Raw genomic sequence first — 18,491 nt, 5'->3', positions numbered from 1 at the left:
TGTGTGTGTTGAGAGTTATTTGTATTCTCTTCGTTAGTAGAGCAGCTGCAACAATATCACCTCTACACTACTCTCACACACACACACCAGATGCCCACTCTGTTGCTCCAACAGACTGTCAACATTTTTTTTGGTAAATGTCCCATTTATTATTTTTGTCTTGGCACTTTATTCCCACAGCCATTGTCAGCTCTTCTATTTCACGAGGGTTTGTTATTCAAACCCAACTAATTAAAGCAGAGGAGGAGTATTTAGTGTTTATCTCTGTGTCCATTTAAGTGACTACTGAGCTAAAATATGTGGTTGCACATCACCACAAATTCTTGTCATCTGAACATGTGTACTTGATTCAGAGCTTGGCCCTTCTTTCTCAACAACACACACACAGAGCTCCCAGCTGCTTTCCAGTCACAACCTTGTCGCAGTTCCAATTTCAATTTTTTTAATTAATGTCATTAAGTTGAAGGTACTCAGTTTTTTTCCCCTAAATTACTAAAAACTATTTTCTCCCGTTCTGACTCACTCCCACATAACGTGCTGTCATCTATCACACATCTGTTATATCCAGAATCAGTGCTTCTCTCCAAACAGAACTTGAGATTGAAGGAAATACCAGAATTGTGCAATACAGGGCACTCTGACGGTGAAACACCACAGCAACAAGCAGAAATACACCACGCAGAGCCAAAAAATTGAGGAAGGCTCCTCCCAGTTTGGATTAACAGAGTCTCCTCTTTTTCAGAAAACACTTAACAAAAAGCTAAAATTCTTTAATTGTAGGTACAGGATAATTTAACTACAAAGTACTTCTCTGAGCACATTTGTTATAGCACTGCAGCAGTGTTGTAAGTAGGGACGTGCTGCGATAAATCAACCAGCAGGGACAAATTCAATTTTCAAGGAGAAATATTGTTGCTTGAGAGAGGAGATACGAATGCCTTTAGGGACCAGAGGAGGTACAGTGCAAAGAGAGACAAAGTGAGACAGAGTGTTAACAAGGGCATCACAGCCATGGAGGAGAGAGAAAACTACACCAGCCTGCAGGACTTCACAGAGCAGCTGACACCTGGAGGGAACAGGCCCATTCTTGAACACAGCAACGGTATTTTGTGTGTAAATGTGACAAAGATATTGAGAGATTTCATGTGTGTAAGAGCCAGTGGTGGAACATATTCTCATATAAGTATAATTATTATTACTTGAGTACTGTACTCCACTATATCAGTGATGAAAGAAACACTTAAGGACAGTACTTGAGTAAATATACCCAGATACATTCCTCTACTGGACAGATGACATACACTATCCTATGGTCTTGTTGGTAGAAGAAGTATTCAGATTCACTATGTAAAAATACCACATTAAAAGCAAAAGTCCTGGCAAGGGTAATAATGCTGCCTAATGTGTACTTTTACTTTTGATAGTTAAAGTACATTTTGTGATAATATTTCTGTAGTTTTACTTAAGTTTGAATGCAGGACTTTTGCTTGTGATGGAGTATTTTTACAGTTTGGCATTGCTACTTTAGCCTAAGCAAAGAATCCAAATACTTTGCTACTACTGCATCTGTCTACATGCATATGTAAGTATGTTTGTGTTTGTTTGAATATGTGACAGTAAGAGACACAAATAGACAGTATCCACTTGACTTAACTTTGAGCAGTATTAACTTTTGGGAATAGTAAATGCTATGAAGCTAAATTCTGGTCAAATGATTCTGCTTTACTATCTCCTTTTACTTAAAGTCTGTACTCCACGCTCCACCAGAGGATTAAAATGGTGAATTGACAGCTACCATGCTGTGGACTGTTTTCTGTATAATCAGACTCCCAGGTACTGAAGCGGGGCGTTGAGTGTTTGAGGAGTCCGACTGCTCTCCTGATGGTTATTGGCTTTTTGGCCTCCATCTGCGCCAACATCGTCCTGGCTGTACTCTGTAAGTATAAACACTGTCTTACAATCTCCTGTGTTTCCTGCCCTCCAGTCTGAGTATGTACATCTGCCTGTCTGTCTCTCTGCCTGTAAGAGTCTCACTCTATTCCTCACGCTCACTGATTACTCTCTCTTTATTTCAGCTCAGTGTGCTTTTGGACACCTATAATTGGCAATAAAAAAGATAAAGCACTCTCTCCAGTCCAGTGAGGGTCATGTGATAGAAAAAGCAGAAAAGTCCATAATTGTGAAATATTTCTCCTGCAGGGCCAACAGTCTCTGGCAGCTCAGCCTGATAATGTGCTTGTGAGGACACTCTCTCATTTAAAACAAACACCACTGGGGCTGTACGTGCTTGATCTATTGCCACCACCACACACACACACACAGAAAGAAGCTATTGAGTACAATTTTAGTATCTGAAAATAATGACTTCCATGTCTTGCAACAAGAGAAGGAAATAAAGAGAAACACCTAACAGTCTCTATAATAATCTGTAATATATTGTAAGACTTTCAATAGAGAAAAAATAGATTTAATTCTACTTTATGAATATGGCATTGAAGCACACATTATGTACTGTATCACAATAAATTGGCCAATATTCCTAGCAGTTAAGTATTGCTATTGTGGGTTAGGTAAGCTGGTAATATAAATGTTTTCACTTTACTTAAGTGGACTGCTCTTTATTTGCTCTTATAATGGTAGACAGTAAACCACATCTGCCATATGAAAAATGTAGCACATTTTAACATTAAACTTCACAAATATCTATAACCACAATTTTAAACTACCCCTATAGCAGTGGTTTATCACGCTGATTTCTGTGAAATCTGTGTTAGCCCCATTTACCCTCACTACAGTACCCACACCTGTGTTTTTACATCAGTAAGCTTGCCAGGAAATAGTAAAATGTCATTAGTTTTATCAAGAAGAACTAGTTTTTATAATACATGCTCTGATGTGATTCACTAACCACAGCAAAACATTCAGCTTACAGTTCATCAAGATAATACACTGTAAATATTATGTTGCATGAACTGACAGGTAGTAAGTGGTTTGACTTTTAATTCCTCTGAACCTGACCAGTGACAATACTTTATCAAGTTTCAAACTCATCCTGAGATATTGTTTGTGTCTATGACGGTAATGAAAGCCACATACATACACATCTATTATCTTTATTTATGACTTACATTACATCAATTACTCTTCTTAAAAAGCATCATTTCTTAAAGCATTTAGAAATATGTTTTAATAGGCAAAGGGGAAATGGCAGCATAAACAGAGGAAACACAAATGTGGAAAAATTTCTGGCAATGAAACCAGAGAAAGTTCATATTGTAAATGATAATTCTTTCACAGCCCCAAGGGAGCTCATGTAAACTCAATTATTCCAGCAACAGCAGCAATAAAATCTTACAGAGAATCACAGACTGTACAGAGGAGCATCATATTTTGAAGAGGGAGAAGTTAGTGTTGGGTGAGAAAAGACAACAGTATGAAAATTACATTCGTTTACGCTTCTGGGGGTAGCAATGTTGGTCCATACTGAAATATCTCAACATCTACTGGATGGATTGCCATGAATGTTTCGACAGATATTCATGGTCCCCAGAAGATGAATTCTACAGACTTTGGTGATCCTCTGACTTTTTCTCTAGCGCCACCATGATGTTGTCATTTGTAGCTTTGAGTAAAATGTCTTGTCAGTTATTGGATGGATGGCCATGAAATTTGGTACAGACATTCATGTCCCCCACAGGATGAACTGGAGTAACTTTGGTGATCCCTTAACTTTTTAATCATCATCATCAGGTCAAAAATGTTATATGTCTAATACTTTAGTTTATGACCAAATACCTGTAAAAAGACTCATCAGCCTCTGCTCTGCATTTTTTTGTGCTAAATGTTTGCATGCTAACATGCGGAGCCAAGATGGTGAACAAGGTAAACATTATACTTGCTAAACATCAATAGTATTGTCATCATGAGCTTGTTAGCATGATGACGTTAGCATTTAGCTAACTATCTAACTTTCTTCCCAGTGATTGGCAGGCTGGTGCCAGGTGCACACCTGGACTCTTCATCTCTGGGTTTGAAACTAACCTCGGTGCAGAGACGTTACATTCAGCTGTGTGAGGACTACACGGCCCTGGGGCAGAGCTGTTCAAAGACAGGTGGCAGGATGTAGATCAAACATATACACGATCTTCATTTCCTGCTCTCTTTGATTTAGCGTTCCCCTCATCCCTTTATCTCGCCCTCTCTCTCATTAACAGTTAAGCAGTGCAAGGAGTGTCCTGAAGGATGGCTTCATGTCGGGGATCAGTGTTATCACTTCAGCAGTGACAAGCTGGACTGGCTGAAGAGCAGAGACAGCTGTGCAGAGATGGGCAGCCATCTTACCATACTGCACACCATGGAACAGCATGTGAGGGTGTTTCTGTCTCTGTGTGTGTGTGGGTCTTATCAACAAACTTCATAGACAGAAATTAGCACTTTGTCTGCTGAGCCCTGCTGACCGGCACAGGTGTTCCTCATTCCCCTTAATTGGGTCGGTTACCGTGTGCTATCTGCAAGAGAAGAACATTTAATACGTGCGCGCGTGTGTGTGTAAAGATGGGAAACATAAAGCCATCTTTGTAAGGCAAGGTCACTTTGCCTAGTCTTTACTTTTGCAGAGTTTAAGATTAGACATTAGATTTAAGTTAAGGCCACAGTAGGTCTCTTTCACAGCAGATATTTTGACTTGTCATAGTAGGAAAAGCACAGGTATTACTAATAGCATTAATGATGGCTAAATTCTATTCAAATGTCCCAGTAAGCAGTGACAGTGAGCCAGCATGAACAATACCAGGACCCTGAAGCTGAAGCAGCTAAATGGAATTCAGCCATCATGAATTGTATTATTAACACCTGTGCTTTTTCTGCTGTGAAGCATCAAAATGTCTAGAGTGAAAAAGTGCTATCCATGATCCAAAACAAAAATAGCATCCAAGCACACAATCAAGTACATAATAAAAACACAAAAGTCTCAGTAATCTGTATGAACTCTGTAATCTGATGTTGTTGAGATTTTTTTTTTTTTTTGGACAATTATGTCTGTAAACAGTAACAGAGTAATACAGGCCTGTATTTTAAAGGACTCCCATGGTCCACCCACACAGGTGATTTCACTTGACTCGTCTCTGGCTGTGTACAGACCACATTGGGTTAAAGTTGTGGGTTTGGTTTACTGTAACAACTGAAGATCCTTCCCAGTATAATAATAATAAGAAGAAGAAAGTGTGTGTGTTTTGAGTGTTTTCAGTTTGAGTTTTACACCTTGAGCTCTTTCTGTAAAGGACTGTAAAAGGGTTGAGACTTGGTAAGTTAAGATTAAAAATAGGTTTGAGTTAAGGATATAGGGTTTGGGGCTAGGCAATGCATTATGTCAGTGATCTACAAACGTGTGTTTAACTTCAGGACGCTCTGGAAAAAGAAGCCAGGAGAATTGGTGGATTTGATTACCACTTCTGGATCGGCCTGTCTGATATAGAGAAGGAAGGAGACTGGAGATGGGTGGACAACACAACACTGCAACACAAGTAACATCTAATTTTAATATTTAAATTACTTTATATTAAAGTTGCTATCCTGCATTAATTTTAAATATTGATGATACTGAATAAACTGTCCTGAACCGTCCAAAGGAAAATAAGCAGCCTGTTAAATACGAAAATATAGATACTTTTATTTATAATTTTTGTAACATTTGCTACATCAAAAGAAATGTAAAATGGATTTTCAGAAGACAACAATGTCCATTCTTGTAACAAAACCTCAGATTTCAGAAAGTTTCATCAATGAATCAAGGGCTTGGGCGAGGTGAGTATTTGTCAGAAATGTTCAGTTATTTATTGCTTACCCTGTCTAACCCCCTTTCCTCGTCTCTCTCTCTCTGTCACAGATATTGGGATCAGTGGAGCTCAGAGCCAGATAACCACCAGTCAGGAGGGGAACATGGAGAGGACTGTGCCACCTTAAACAGCCACTCAAAGACATGGTTTGATGTTCCTTGTGATCACATTTATAAACGAATCTGCCAGATGGAAGCCATTCAGCCTAACTGAATCGTTATACAACTGAAAATACTGCAGAACTGGGAAGTCTGGAAACGACACACTTTCTGGGTTGAATGTTGGATCATCCAGGTCTGAATGTAGAAAAATACTATGTTGAATACCATGAACGCTGTCACTGTGTCCTAAAAGTTATTGTCTCTCTGTTGATCATTTTCTGCAAATTCACAATTTAAAACTGAGCTGCAGTTTATTTTAGAAACTACACTGTAGATTTTATTTTAGGGTTGTTTTTCCCTTTTTAATGTTAATCTTGTTGCTTCCCTACACTACTTCAGACTCGATGTATGTCAATAAAATTGTCTTTTATATAGTCTACCTTTCTGTGTCTACCTTCTTGTTTTTTACACTCGACGACATGCAAACTTCCACACAGCCTACTGACACGTTAACCAGTTGAAGTCTGGTCATGTAATGTAATAATGTAAGAGTAATATACTGATCGGTGGTTCCCAACATTTTTTGCTTGTGATGATTTTAAAATAAAAGGTTTACTTGTGACCCCTTGCAAGATGTTATAGCCTTAGTGTGGACATGAGTTGTGAGAGTTTAACGAAAAAACAGTAGACCTATTTCACTAGGAAAAAAAAAAGGCAGAAGACAAAAACCCTCCACTCAACTGTTTAGTGACTGCTTCAGATTTATCTTGGGACCTGACCTCCAGTTAGTTCTGAAGACCATATTGATCTGGACTGTTCCAGGTGGTATAAATCACATTACCGCTAGATGACGCTGTTCTCTCTGATTCCCCCTGATGCAGATGCTGATCGACAGCTTCACTTGTCCCGCCCACTTCACTTTACTGTCCAATCAAAGATTACGTTGCTCTGTTGTTGTACGTGCTCTGACAGCGGAACTGAACAATCGAGAGAGAGAGGCTGTCTGCTAGAAACCAACACAACAAGGTAAATTTGAATACACACAGGCTTATTTTAACAATTTTATGGAAACATTTACGTGCATATCTTATCTCCCGGTTATTTACGCAGTACAGTGGTATGATTTGAATCACTAGAAAGGCTTAAAATTAACTGAGGCCTAACGGTAACGGTTAAGCGAAGCCTTGCGGTTGGTTTGCCGTTAGCAACCGAGCTAGCATGACACATTGAGCTTGAATAATAGCTAACATACTTTTTAAAGAGAACTGCTAATCTAAAAACTACCTCTGACCTGAAACGATATAGATGTATTGTACGTTAAGCTCTGCATCTGTCATTTGCATTAATGTCTGTTGACAGATAAGGTCATTAGCTTAAATTTTAGCCAGGTGATTAAGCGGTGCAGCTAACGTTAATACAGGGAATTTGGCTGAGGAAGCCTGACTTTTAACTATTTATCTACCTTATTCGTTGATCACCACCTCACATGACCAGTGACGTATCTTAAAACGACACTTTCGGTTTATTGACATTTGATAATTTCAATATGTAAGTTAGGTCAGCGCTTGAAACAGTAAAGAGTGTCTATCTGACAGTGGCATTTAACGTTAACGCTACTAACACAAGTATTTGTATTAATGTTACTGCTTGAGTCTTCAAAGTCGTATCACTGCATGGGTGGAAGTGGAGTACGTGTGAATACCTGTTACTGTATGTTACTGAAAATCTGTGTGTATTTGTCCTTTGTGTATTTTTCACTTTCAGCAAGTTTACTTTGCTCAGGCAGTATTTGTCTGAAGTAGTGTACTTCACTACATTTGCAGTCACAGCCATTACAAAGTAGAAATGTTGTTTACTCCCTGCTGTGTGCAGCAGAAACCTGACAATATCAGAACCTTCAACAGTAAACTTTCAGTAAGGCAAGAAGTGTATACCCTTACTTTGTTTACTTTAGTGTTGAAATGATTAATTGAACAGTCAATTGACAGAGAAGTTAATCAACAAGTTGATCAATTTATTGTTTAAATCATTTATAATGATAAAATGACAAACATTTTCTGATTATCTGAGGGATTGCTGCTTTTCTCCGCTTTATAGGATTTTGAATTTAATTTATTTGGGTTTAGACTGTTGATTGGCTCAGACAAGCAATTTGAAGAAGTCTTTTTGACCTGTTGGAAATTGTGATGGAATTTTTCACAATTTTCTGACAATTTCTCTGTCTATTTATGTACTTAATGATTAATCAAATAATTGAAAATAATTAACAGATTAATCAATAATTAATATAATTGTAAGATTTAGCCCTGATATCCATCCATTCTTAATACTATAATATAATTTTAAATCACATCCTTTTATGTTGTAACACACACACACACACACACACAATGTATATCATGCAGTCATGTTCTCCTTTTTAGGAAAAAAAAAGTAACAGTGACTTACACTCTTAGCACAATTTCCAGGAACTTTACCTTTGCTCCCATACATTTAAGCTTTTCTATCTGCTTTCACTTGACTGGGACATTGCAATAATCTTAATCTAACCCCTTAACAAAGTTTTACTGTGTTTTTTTACAATGTTTTCCCTTAAGTAGTTTCACGGTGATTAAAGTCCTCTTATCCCAGATGTTGTTTGACAGTATATCATCTACTATATATTCTTTATCAGCTTGTTTAAACTCTTCATTAAAGCTATATATTGTTTACACTGGGTGAAATATTCAAAATCAGATGTTTTTATGGCTGCATCATTCAATCCACTGGAAATATTGGAGACCTGTTGTCCATAATTTTCTACTCATTTCTCCAAAGTTCAGCCTGACATATTTGTTGTTGTTGTTTTTTTCAAGTTTGAGGTCTTCACTAGAATTTTAGTATTGTTTTTTGGGTATGAGCAATGTTTGGCTGTACAGCATGAGTTTGTAATGACTGATCCACTGCAGACTGCTGGTTGTTAAGGGGTTAAATCAGGGTTTTCTCTCTCTGTTATATGGAGAAAATTTGAGTTAGAATTCCATTAAGGATCTGACCATCTGAAGTTGACTTGCTCATCAGCAAAACAGCACATATCTTTCTGCATATGACACTGGGACACTGTTAAATTCAGCATTGAAGTTGCACTTCATTAAAAAAAAAATCACGAGTCTTGGAAGTGGTTTGCAGTGATCTGTGATCCATTTTGGTTAAAGAAGATTATGGGAAAGATAGATGAACCCCTTCTTATTAGAGTTGAGAGTCTATTGAAGTGAATGCTCCTTCAGTGAGTTTGGGGTATTATAAACAACAGTAGAAGCTTGCAGCTGCCAAATCCAATTTTAAATTGTTTTCCTCGTTCCTTTTTATTATTTTATGAATTTATCTTTTATTCTGTTTGATTCTCTAACTCTAAATTGAATCTAAAGCTCACTGTAACAGTACAAATAACAATAAAGCAATAATAATAGCTGGACAAATGTAAAATGTTTTAGATAGGGTTTGTGGTGCCTGTTGTGCCATACAAAAGAGGACAGAAGGTACACAGAGAGTAGCGTTTTTTATACAAATAATTTTTGTTGACATTATGTCTGCATGATACACAATTAAACATAGATGACAATTATAAACTAAATTAATTGAGAAGAGCAACAACAATGTAGTGATTATCTAAGGTTGTTACTGCACGACAAAAACTATTTATCACAATGAGTAACTATGTGTCCCTTTGGGATCCTTAGAATTATTATTTATTTTCAGTATTATTTTAGTAATGTAATGTTTATATGTTTATTTGCATTTATTTTTATATCTCCAAGGTTCCCAAGGTTTTCTGAATCTGAACAGCTGCATCCTGCATATTGAGCAGGTCCACATATTCTTCCAGCCATCACTCACTGATATGCAGCCAGTTATGTCCTTCTTTTAAATTCAATAGAAATAGAGAGATGGATCCAATCCAGCACTGACATTCAGAGCTTGATTTGACAAAAAATCCTGAAATTAAAATAGATACTGTTTCTGAAACAGTGTAGGTTAATTTGTTTGGCTGAAACACATGCCTGCTCATCTGTTCAGCTTGCCTGAGAATATGCTCTTTAGACCTCCTTGATGGTGGTCCAGTGGGACAACATATGGAAGATGTGCATGTGTGCATATAAATGTATCAGATTTAGGATGATACAATACATCGGCACTGACTGAGATGAATAAGAACCAGTCAGACTAGTCTTAGCTCAGCAGTGGGTATCCAGACTCTCTGTTGCATTAATTTTAGGAAATGGCCTCTGGTAATAAAACCGGTCTGATGCAACTGCAATCATTTTTTGATGTAACTTTAAGACTAAACTTCCCTGTGTCCCAAGATGTGTCTTCTGGGATTAAGATCTTAAAATATCCCATCAAAGTCACAAGAACATCTCCTCATACTGGGATATTTGTCAGTTAAGACACTTTCGAACTGGAAGGAACACACAAGTAGAATCAGACTGACATCCTGTCTGTGCTATTTTTTTATATGTGGGTAATTTTTACTATAAAGCTTGTGGATTACAAAACCAGAGTCAGGCCAAAGTACAGAAAACACCGACATGAGGTTTTGCATGAGGGAATGGTCTGTTATTTTGTTTTTATTTTCAGGATTCACTTTCTGGAGACTAAATATCTGCTCGAGGTACAAGCAGATTCTTGCCACTACTTAAGTAATTATTCTGGTGTTGCCCTCAGCCCAAAGTGCATTTGCATCGTGTCTCTATGCAGGGAATGGACTTTGATGAATATACATGCCCTGCTTCGCATTCATTACACTTGTTGCCCGCATTGGTGCTACCTAGTGCTGCTCCTCTTCCACTATCTGAGGAGCTCTCCAGGTAATTTGAGGGTTAAGTGCTTTGGTCAGATGTTAAATGAAAAGGGAGTATTGTTTGTTCAATTCTGTGTCCTTTCAGCAGGGCACAAGTGGCTGGAATATGTTTTGAAGGGCATGACAAAGATACCTACATGCTGTGGAGCCCTAGTGTTCATTAATAGAACTTTGGGATTGTTAATAGAGTATGAAAGATTGTGACACCGTGTCCGTAGACAGCATTTCCCATCATCGTAAAGTGGCAGAGCCAAGGCGGTAATGGATGTTATTTCCTTGATTTGTGTACTTTCTACATAACTCTGCTGCTCTCATGTCTCTCTCTGTAGTACTTTTGTCTAACCCGCTAACTGTGTCTCTGTGACCTGTGTCCCTTGGCATCAGATGGAGGTGGAGCAGCTCCTGTCTCTGTCAGGCTCAGCACTGGCCCAGGCTGTCAGCTCTCTGCTGGAGACCCCAGGCCTCTACGTCTTCTCTGACATCCTGGAGCTGCCTAATGTCAGAGAGGTAAACACTCTCTCTCACACTTTATCTTCCTCAACCTTTGTGTCCTGTCGGACATTTTCAGACCTGGCATGAAAAAAATCCATCTTAATCACAACTAGACAGTTAATCTCACAAGTGTTCATGTATCCACGACACATGGAGAGTCTGACCAACCAAAACCACATTCAGAGGGGTCAGTGATGCATGTGACCACATTGTTAGTGTAGCATCAACACAAGTGTATTTCCTAACACAGTGGACCACGCTTATCATCTATGCAAGTGGAAATGCATGTACATTTCTGCAATGATGTAAGCAAAGTCACAACTCACAATCAACACATCTATATATAGAGTTCCTGGGCGTGATGCTGCTATCATTACCGACATATTACGTATATTTTATGTTAAACTTGCATGAGAATACGTAGTTAACACCCTATTTTGAAGGTGAAATGCTGCTGTTGTAGAGTAGGATTGTTCAGCACCATTGTTACATTCTTTAAGGAAAGCCCTGGAAACGATGAAGGAAAAAGCCAGACCGGGGGGGATATTTAATCAGGATTTCTGTCCCTTTTTATTCACTGAACATTCAGATTGCACATTACTTTTTTCAATTTATTAAAAGACCACACAAAGGTTTTGCGTAGGTAAAATGGAAGAGAAGAGGCACTGCTGAAGAATGCGTAGAGGGGACTTTGTGTCTGAAATTTTACGTCTGAGAAAGCAGGTGAAAAATCAGCAGCACTGTGTGTTTCTCTCCCTCTGTGTTTATCACAGAGGGAGAGAAACACACAGACTAGCCAGGTCGAAATAGTGAGTGAGAGAGAAATGGTTCTGACAATGAAAATACCTTGACTGCAATGAAGAATATTACAGCAAATTATAAAGATGCATTATAATCTTTTAGACAAAAGAGAGACAATGCAACAGCATGTTATTATAACTCAAAGCTTTACCTCTCTGTTTCCCTCAGTGGTTTTCTGCTTTAATATGTTTTTCTTGACTTTAAATGGCTTGTAGCAGGTCCAGCCAGTAATACTTAACTAAGTTGGCATGTTATATTATTTGTATCTGTTTACAGCAATGATCTTGTCAGAAGAGTTTTAAAGGTTTATCAAAAATCTCCCACAACATTGGGCTATTTATAATATTCCCTCACATACAACCTTCTTAGTGATAAATAAACGCTTGCATTTCCAAGTGTCTTCTTTTCAAACAATATTTGTGGTTCAACAGCAGAGAACATTTTCTTTTGCTCTTCACTGCTTTCCAGACATGCACAACACTCATCAAATCAGCGCGGCATTTATAAAAATCAGATGAACAGCAATAATCTAGTCAATAATCTGTTGGGCTCATTTACATCTAAATGGAAAGATTGTGGTGACGCAAAGTTTTGCGTGCCTGCTGGTAATTTTGCTAAACATAGTATGTATCCCCCCAGGTGTTTATTGTAACAGGTGAAGCAGTTTGAAACAGAAGAAGAATCCATATGGTAAAACAGTCACATTAAAATATAAAATATAAAAGACAGACATCAGTTGATAGCTTTGGGTCAGCCATAAGGAAACACTGTGGAAGGAATTCACTCTGTTATTTGAATATTGAACAGGAATCTGAAGTCTGATCAGGAAGGATCACTGGAGACAGATTTTGATGCCAGGTGTGAATATAAGCAGTCAGGTCTTCATGTGGTCACTCTATCTTTCTCTCTCTCTTACTCTCACTGAGTCTCAACAAGACCTCTCCTCAGTGTTGCTCAATGTGCATAGATAAAATGCAGTTGCAGTTTATGTAGAGAGTCTCATTACTCCTATGTTCTGTCACATAATTTTCTCTTTCCCCTCATCTTGCCTCTAAACCACAGCTGGAGAACGGCCCTCATGCACCAGTGTACCAGCTCCTGAACCTCTTTGCCTATGGAACCTACTGTGACTACAAAGGTATTGCAGTGGCAGCACAGTGTAAATAAGTAATAGGGCAGCCCTGCAACCCTTTTATTATGAGCCGTATTTCTTTGCTGTAAGGCAGACACCTTGACACAGAGGCTTAACCACCCTCACCTGAGACACTGCAGGCAGGTTATTCACAGATAAAATTACTGGAGTGCTTTTATGTGTTTGGGCAACTTTTCATCAAGCGTTCTGATTGGCTGCTGATTGTCTGTGTCGCAGCAGTGCTGGCACAAATGGATAATAAACTAAATCTTTTGTGACTAAATTTGCTGTCTGTGTAATGCAGTGGCTAGCTTCAACAAGAAGTGGAATGTTAATTATGTCTAATTTTATGCTGAATATCAACCAATAGCCTGGAAAAAGAATGTAGCCTACTTTATTTTTCCCTTCCCTTTCGAGTCACGCCAACAGGGAGCACATTTACTTTCATAGAGCTGTGTAGTGGAGCCCTTAGAGGAGCTGTCAGAGCTGCCGTCTCAGAGGGTGTGAGTCCCGTCACCAGGGGAGCATGGCAGCAGGAGACAGTCGCTGTAGACCGACTTCCTCCCGACTCTGTTCTCTGACTGCTTAAACAGCTCCACACTCACCTACGAGTCTCTGTGTAGCATTACACTTCAAAGTAATAAGTAGTGCCTCGATTATGTGCAACTGTTTGACCCTCAGCAAAGTGACACTTACACACTGCTCTGGTATATTTTTCCCATTGTGACTTTTTATTTGATGTTCTTGTCTGCTGCTATAGAGAGAGCAGCCTCTCTTCCAGAGTTGACCCCCGCACAGAGAAACAAACTCCGCCATCTGTCCATCATCAGCCTGGCATCCAACCTCAAGGTACTGGTTCATTAGTTTCTCTTATGCAGCTGAACTGTAATGTTGTATTTGTCTCAAAAATAGAAAATAAATGTAACTTCTGCTGCCATCATATTGCTGTAGGCTTCATAAAACAAGATATTAATGATGTATTAACAATTCTGCTTTTAAATATGGCTTTGCTATTTTGTTCAGACACATTATCCAATTTTTAGCATCCAAGTTCATGTGAGGTTGGCTGTGACTTTAAGCTTGTGGCCGTTTTTTATATCATCTAAATTAGAATTACAGCAACAGACAAGCATTTCAGTCTCAAGTTTCTCACGAAAAAGTTACCAGCAAAACTACTACTGCTCATGTCATTTTAGACTTTTTACCCCTCTTTCCATGTGCATGATAAAGTATTAAGTTTTTTTTTTTACAGCATCTCTCATTTCAACCATACTGCACCTTTCCTTATACCCTTTTCTTTATCTGCTCCTGAAAAATAATTAATTCATTATTCTCACCAGCTCTGTCCTTTTTAACTTAATCTCACTTTCCACTACCATTGCTCCTTTCACTCCTGCCCGTTTGTCTCCTCAATATGTCACTGCTTTCACTGCGCATGTAGGCTTGAACTCTTTAATTGCCCAGTGGAGGATTGTTAAATTGTCCAAACTTTCCTTTCATCTTCCTCTGGCAGTGACATTTAGACAAATGGGCAATTTCACTGTAACATTTTTTTTCAATCAAATTATCTGCCTGTATACCTTGGTTAAAAAAGAAGAGGATATGAAGTCTTGTTGTGTCTTTTTTCCCCCTCAGTGCCTGCCATACTCGCTGCTCCTGCAGCAGCTCGAGCTGAAGAATGTGCGGGAGCTAGAGGACCTGCTGATCGATGCCGTTTACTGTGACATCATCCAGGGCAAACTGGACCAGAGGAACCAGCAGGTGGAGGTGGACTGCAGCGTGGGTCGTGACCTCGGCCCCAACGAGCTCCCAAACATAATCAACACACTGCAGGAGTGGTCAGTATCACCTCTGTGTGTCTGTGCACACACTTTAGATTTATGTCTCAATTATCTGCTTTCCTAACTCACAATCAGCTTTCTCCCTCCCTCCATGTTGGTCTTTTCTCTCTCAGGTGTACAGGGTGTGAGGCAGTGCTGTGTGGTATTGAGGAGCAGGTCTCGAGGGCGAACCAGTACAGAGAGAGCCAGTTAAAGGTCAAAGTCCAAGTGGAAACAGAGGTCAGTCCCTCATCTGTTCAGCCTACAGTTCTCTCACTGTTTCCCCCCAGAAAATCCAATAAATGTGACTCTTCCTTCTTCTGCATCTGTGTTTTTATGCTTCCAGCTACTTGTGGTATTTTAGTTTCCCCCTGTTTTTGCGTCTTGTTTGGGGGTAAACCAATACAGCAGCGTGTTCATACCTCTAACTTTAAAGGATAGGTTCACAGTTCTTCATGTGTCTTTAAACAATAGTCAGGTGCCCATAAGAACATTTGAAACAGGCTTTGCTTGCTGCAACCAGTCCTCCTGTTCATACTGGCTGTGAAGACATTCCTTCCTAATGTGCTTCTAATGTAAAACAAAATTCACAGTCCTTGTTCTGTGCAAAATACATCCAAGGTTACAGTCTTCTTAGTAAGAAATTCAGTCTTTGTGTTACTGTCCCTCAACAGCAGCTCAGCAAGGAAACACTGTCTGTGGAACCACAAAGAGGGAATTTTGTACTAAATGGACTGTAACCTTAGGAGATATCCACTTTCTTTGATTAACTCTTTAATCTTTGATTAACTGCTAAAGCCTCCTATTAGCTTCATATAAACTTTTCAATACATTTTTACACAGAACAGGGACTGGATTTTGTCCCCCATCACTTACATTGAAATCGCATTACAAAGGGATGATGATAGTATGAACAGTAGGAACAATTACATGTTCATATGGGGACCTGATTATTGTATTGAGACTGACTTGAAAAATTATTAACCTATCATTTAACTCATCCCTCCTCTTTAATCTTTAATTTTAATCTTTCTCCACTTTTCCCTCAGGTCTCAAACCTGCAGAAAACGTTAAAGGCCAGCGCTGCCTCTCCGTCGTCAGGCCCCGCCCCTGCTGGAGCCGCCTCCAATCAGGACGCAGACCAGCCTGCGGAGCCACGAGACCCCGCCTCCTCTCAGGAACCACGACAACCAGGCAAAAAAAGTTCAAAGGTGAAAGGGTGAGTACTGTGACATCACCTTTGTATTTATTGTGATTATGCAGTGGTATGTGGCTACACACACGGAAGCAGCCAAATATTGTCCGCATAAATTATGTTAGCGTCTTGGATGTTACAGATTTTTATACAAACTAACCACCAAGAGTTTGCATAAAAATTGCATTCATTTTTCAAAAGCAATGGCAAACATTTCAGAAATTAAATACATAAAATATGTTTGGCCATGTAGAATAATTTACTGAAATTATGTTTTTATTCAGAATTGTTGGTGCGCTTTTAAATCAAGTTTGTGTTAAGGTTTTTTCAAGCAGGAAGAGCTACTTATTCCTACAAGTCACAAAATTGAAATAAAAAGCTGCATATGGAGTTTTTTCCATTAAGTTTCTTTTATTGCTGCTTCTCCTTTTGTTCTGTAAAGCACTTTGTAACTGTGGTTTTTGAAAGGTGCTTTATAAATACAAATTTACCTTAGTTATAACCACAGCACTATAAAAGACTACTTCAAACACTAAATTAAAGCCATTAGTACAATGTTCTTGTAGAGAGCAAAGTTATTTCAACAGAAAACCGCAGTGTTTCCATTTTTTCAATAAACATTAAAAAGCCAGCTGCCGGTGTAAGTGGTTTGCCTGTGTGTGAGTGTGTGCATGTGTCTGCATGAAGTAGCTTTATTATCAGATGCACATTGGTGTTCTAACCCTGCTATCGGGGACTTTTTTTTCCTGTTCTGCTTCCATCCGGCCCAATTACCGATGGCTAATTTCACATCTGTCCTGGATTGTAAAATGTCACTGGATATACAAATGCCCCACGTGTTCTCCTCCTGAAAGAACCGTTTCCCCCTCCAGTGATCAGACGAGATGCTTTGCTCGTCTGCTGTTTATGTTGTTGCTGCTGCACAGAAAGCAGTGATTATTTTCTGGCTGCCTGTCACATTTTGATGAAGCATAAAGCTCTATAATTTTCATCACTCAGCACTGCACTTCATTCAAGTGAAGATCCATTTAATGTTTTGAAATCCAAATTAATGATAGCTTAACCTCAATCCTCAAATTAAAATGAGTTTTGACACCATTTCTTTATAAAGCTATTTAAAGGATGGGACTGATTGTGCAGCAGTTATTATTAGAAATAGGTTCTTTGCAATAATTCTTTTTAATTTGCAGAAATAGAAAATCCACTGAGATCAATTTCAATGCAAAAATACTAAATACAGATATTAGATATTTAACACAAAGATGCTTTTGCACCCAGGTTGCATCAGTAATATGCTGGTTTAGTAGTACAAGTGGAAAGTAAACATGTAAATCATAACATTATTTTGATAAATCCCAAACAAAGTACCAATGCAGTGTTTCTTACTGGTTGTTTCCCGCTCAGGCTGCGTGGCAGTGGGAAGATCTGGTCCAAGTCCAACTGAAGACAAGAGACTGAGATGTGGAGACAGCGGCACTGATGGACACTCTCACAGATTAATGTACACATGGACATGTTGACGGACAAGCGGATACATTAAACAATGTGACCAATGTTCACGGACACCCTTGTCACATACGCTTGCCACAGTAAAACCAGGAAGCTCAATGGGAACTTTTCTTGTCACAAAATCTCACCTCAACGGATTCAGAAACACACACTGGCAGATGGAAATGACAGGTGTAACATCCACTCTTGCAGTTGTTAATAGCAGGCGGACTGTCCGTGTATACACGCGCACACACACACACACACACACACACACACACACACACACACACACACAAATAGAGCACTTCAAGACAGAACAGTCAGCAGCAGGAGAGTTGCCTTTGACCAGAAACATGATCAGTGTATTTGACGCGTATGTGTGTATCTCTATTGGTTTAAAAATGTTCTTTTGGTTTAGATTAAGTCTATGTTGCTTTGTATTTTTTCTCTCTGCTGAGTTGGGACGTATAAAATCAGAATATAAATTGTCGGGAAATAAAATGAAGCCCTGTACTTACCCTGACTGTCTCATTAATGTCACTGTCACTTCTTTTATTAAATGCACTTCCAAGTGCATCTCTGGAGGGTGCACAGCTAAATGTTAACTCACAGAAGGGGGCTACCCGTTAGGAGGTCAAGCCATTAATTAGGGCATGTCCCCAAAGAGACTAATGTATTATAGAGCTGAGGCTTCCCCTGTGCACAACCAGCATGGCTACACACACATTCACGCACACACGCCAAGTGCATTCATATTTTATATGCATATGTTTTGCCCAGAGCTT

At 39.0% G+C, this 18,491-nt stretch overlaps 2 protein-coding genes across 9 annotated transcripts; both read left to right on the top strand.

The window, feature by feature from the left end:
- Positions 1 to 697: 697 nt before the first annotated feature.
- si:ch73-86n18.1 (uncharacterized protein LOC564061 homolog) lies at positions 698 to 6,374 on the top strand. 8 transcript variants are annotated; one of them, XM_044209082.1, is made up of 8 exons: positions 700 to 1,102; positions 1,826 to 1,936; positions 3,871 to 3,882; positions 3,981 to 4,112; positions 4,215 to 4,366; positions 5,401 to 5,522; positions 5,762 to 5,802; positions 5,885 to 6,374. In XM_044209082.1, exons 1-8 carry the CDS (start codon positions 1,012 to 1,014, stop codon positions 5,959 to 5,961), a joined length of 738 nt encoding a protein of 245 aa, XP_044065017.1. In that variant the 5' UTR covers positions 700 to 1,011; the 3' UTR covers positions 5,962 to 6,374. The 8 variants fall into 8 exon arrangements, with proteins under 8 accessions (XP_044065014.1, XP_044065017.1, XP_044065018.1 ...); XM_044209083.1 differs by lacking the exon at positions 3,871 to 3,882; XM_044209078.1 differs by lacking the exon at positions 5,762 to 5,802.
- Positions 6,375 to 6,506: 132 nt separating this feature from the next.
- Positions 6,507 to 18,224, top strand: cops7a (COP9 constitutive photomorphogenic homolog subunit 7A). The gene is made up of 8 exons (XM_044209117.1): positions 6,507 to 6,961; positions 11,160 to 11,282; positions 13,131 to 13,206; positions 13,961 to 14,049; positions 14,836 to 15,038; positions 15,155 to 15,260; positions 16,070 to 16,239; positions 17,620 to 18,224. The coding sequence occupies exons 2-8, from the start codon at positions 11,160 to 11,162 to the stop codon at positions 17,657 to 17,659; spliced, it is 807 nt and encodes a 268-aa protein (XP_044065052.1). The 5' UTR covers positions 6,507 to 6,961; the 3' UTR covers positions 17,660 to 18,224.
- The last annotated feature ends 267 nt before the right edge of the window (positions 18,225 to 18,491 follow it).

Source organism: Siniperca chuatsi, linkage group LG9 (genome assembly GCF_020085105.1).
Source record: "Siniperca chuatsi isolate FFG_IHB_CAS linkage group LG9, ASM2008510v1, whole genome shotgun sequence".
NCBI lineage: Eukaryota > Metazoa > Chordata > Actinopteri > Centrarchiformes > Sinipercidae > Siniperca > Siniperca chuatsi.
The sequence above is the reverse complement of the archived record's forward strand: the minus strand, read 5'-3'. Positions and strand labels throughout refer to the sequence as shown.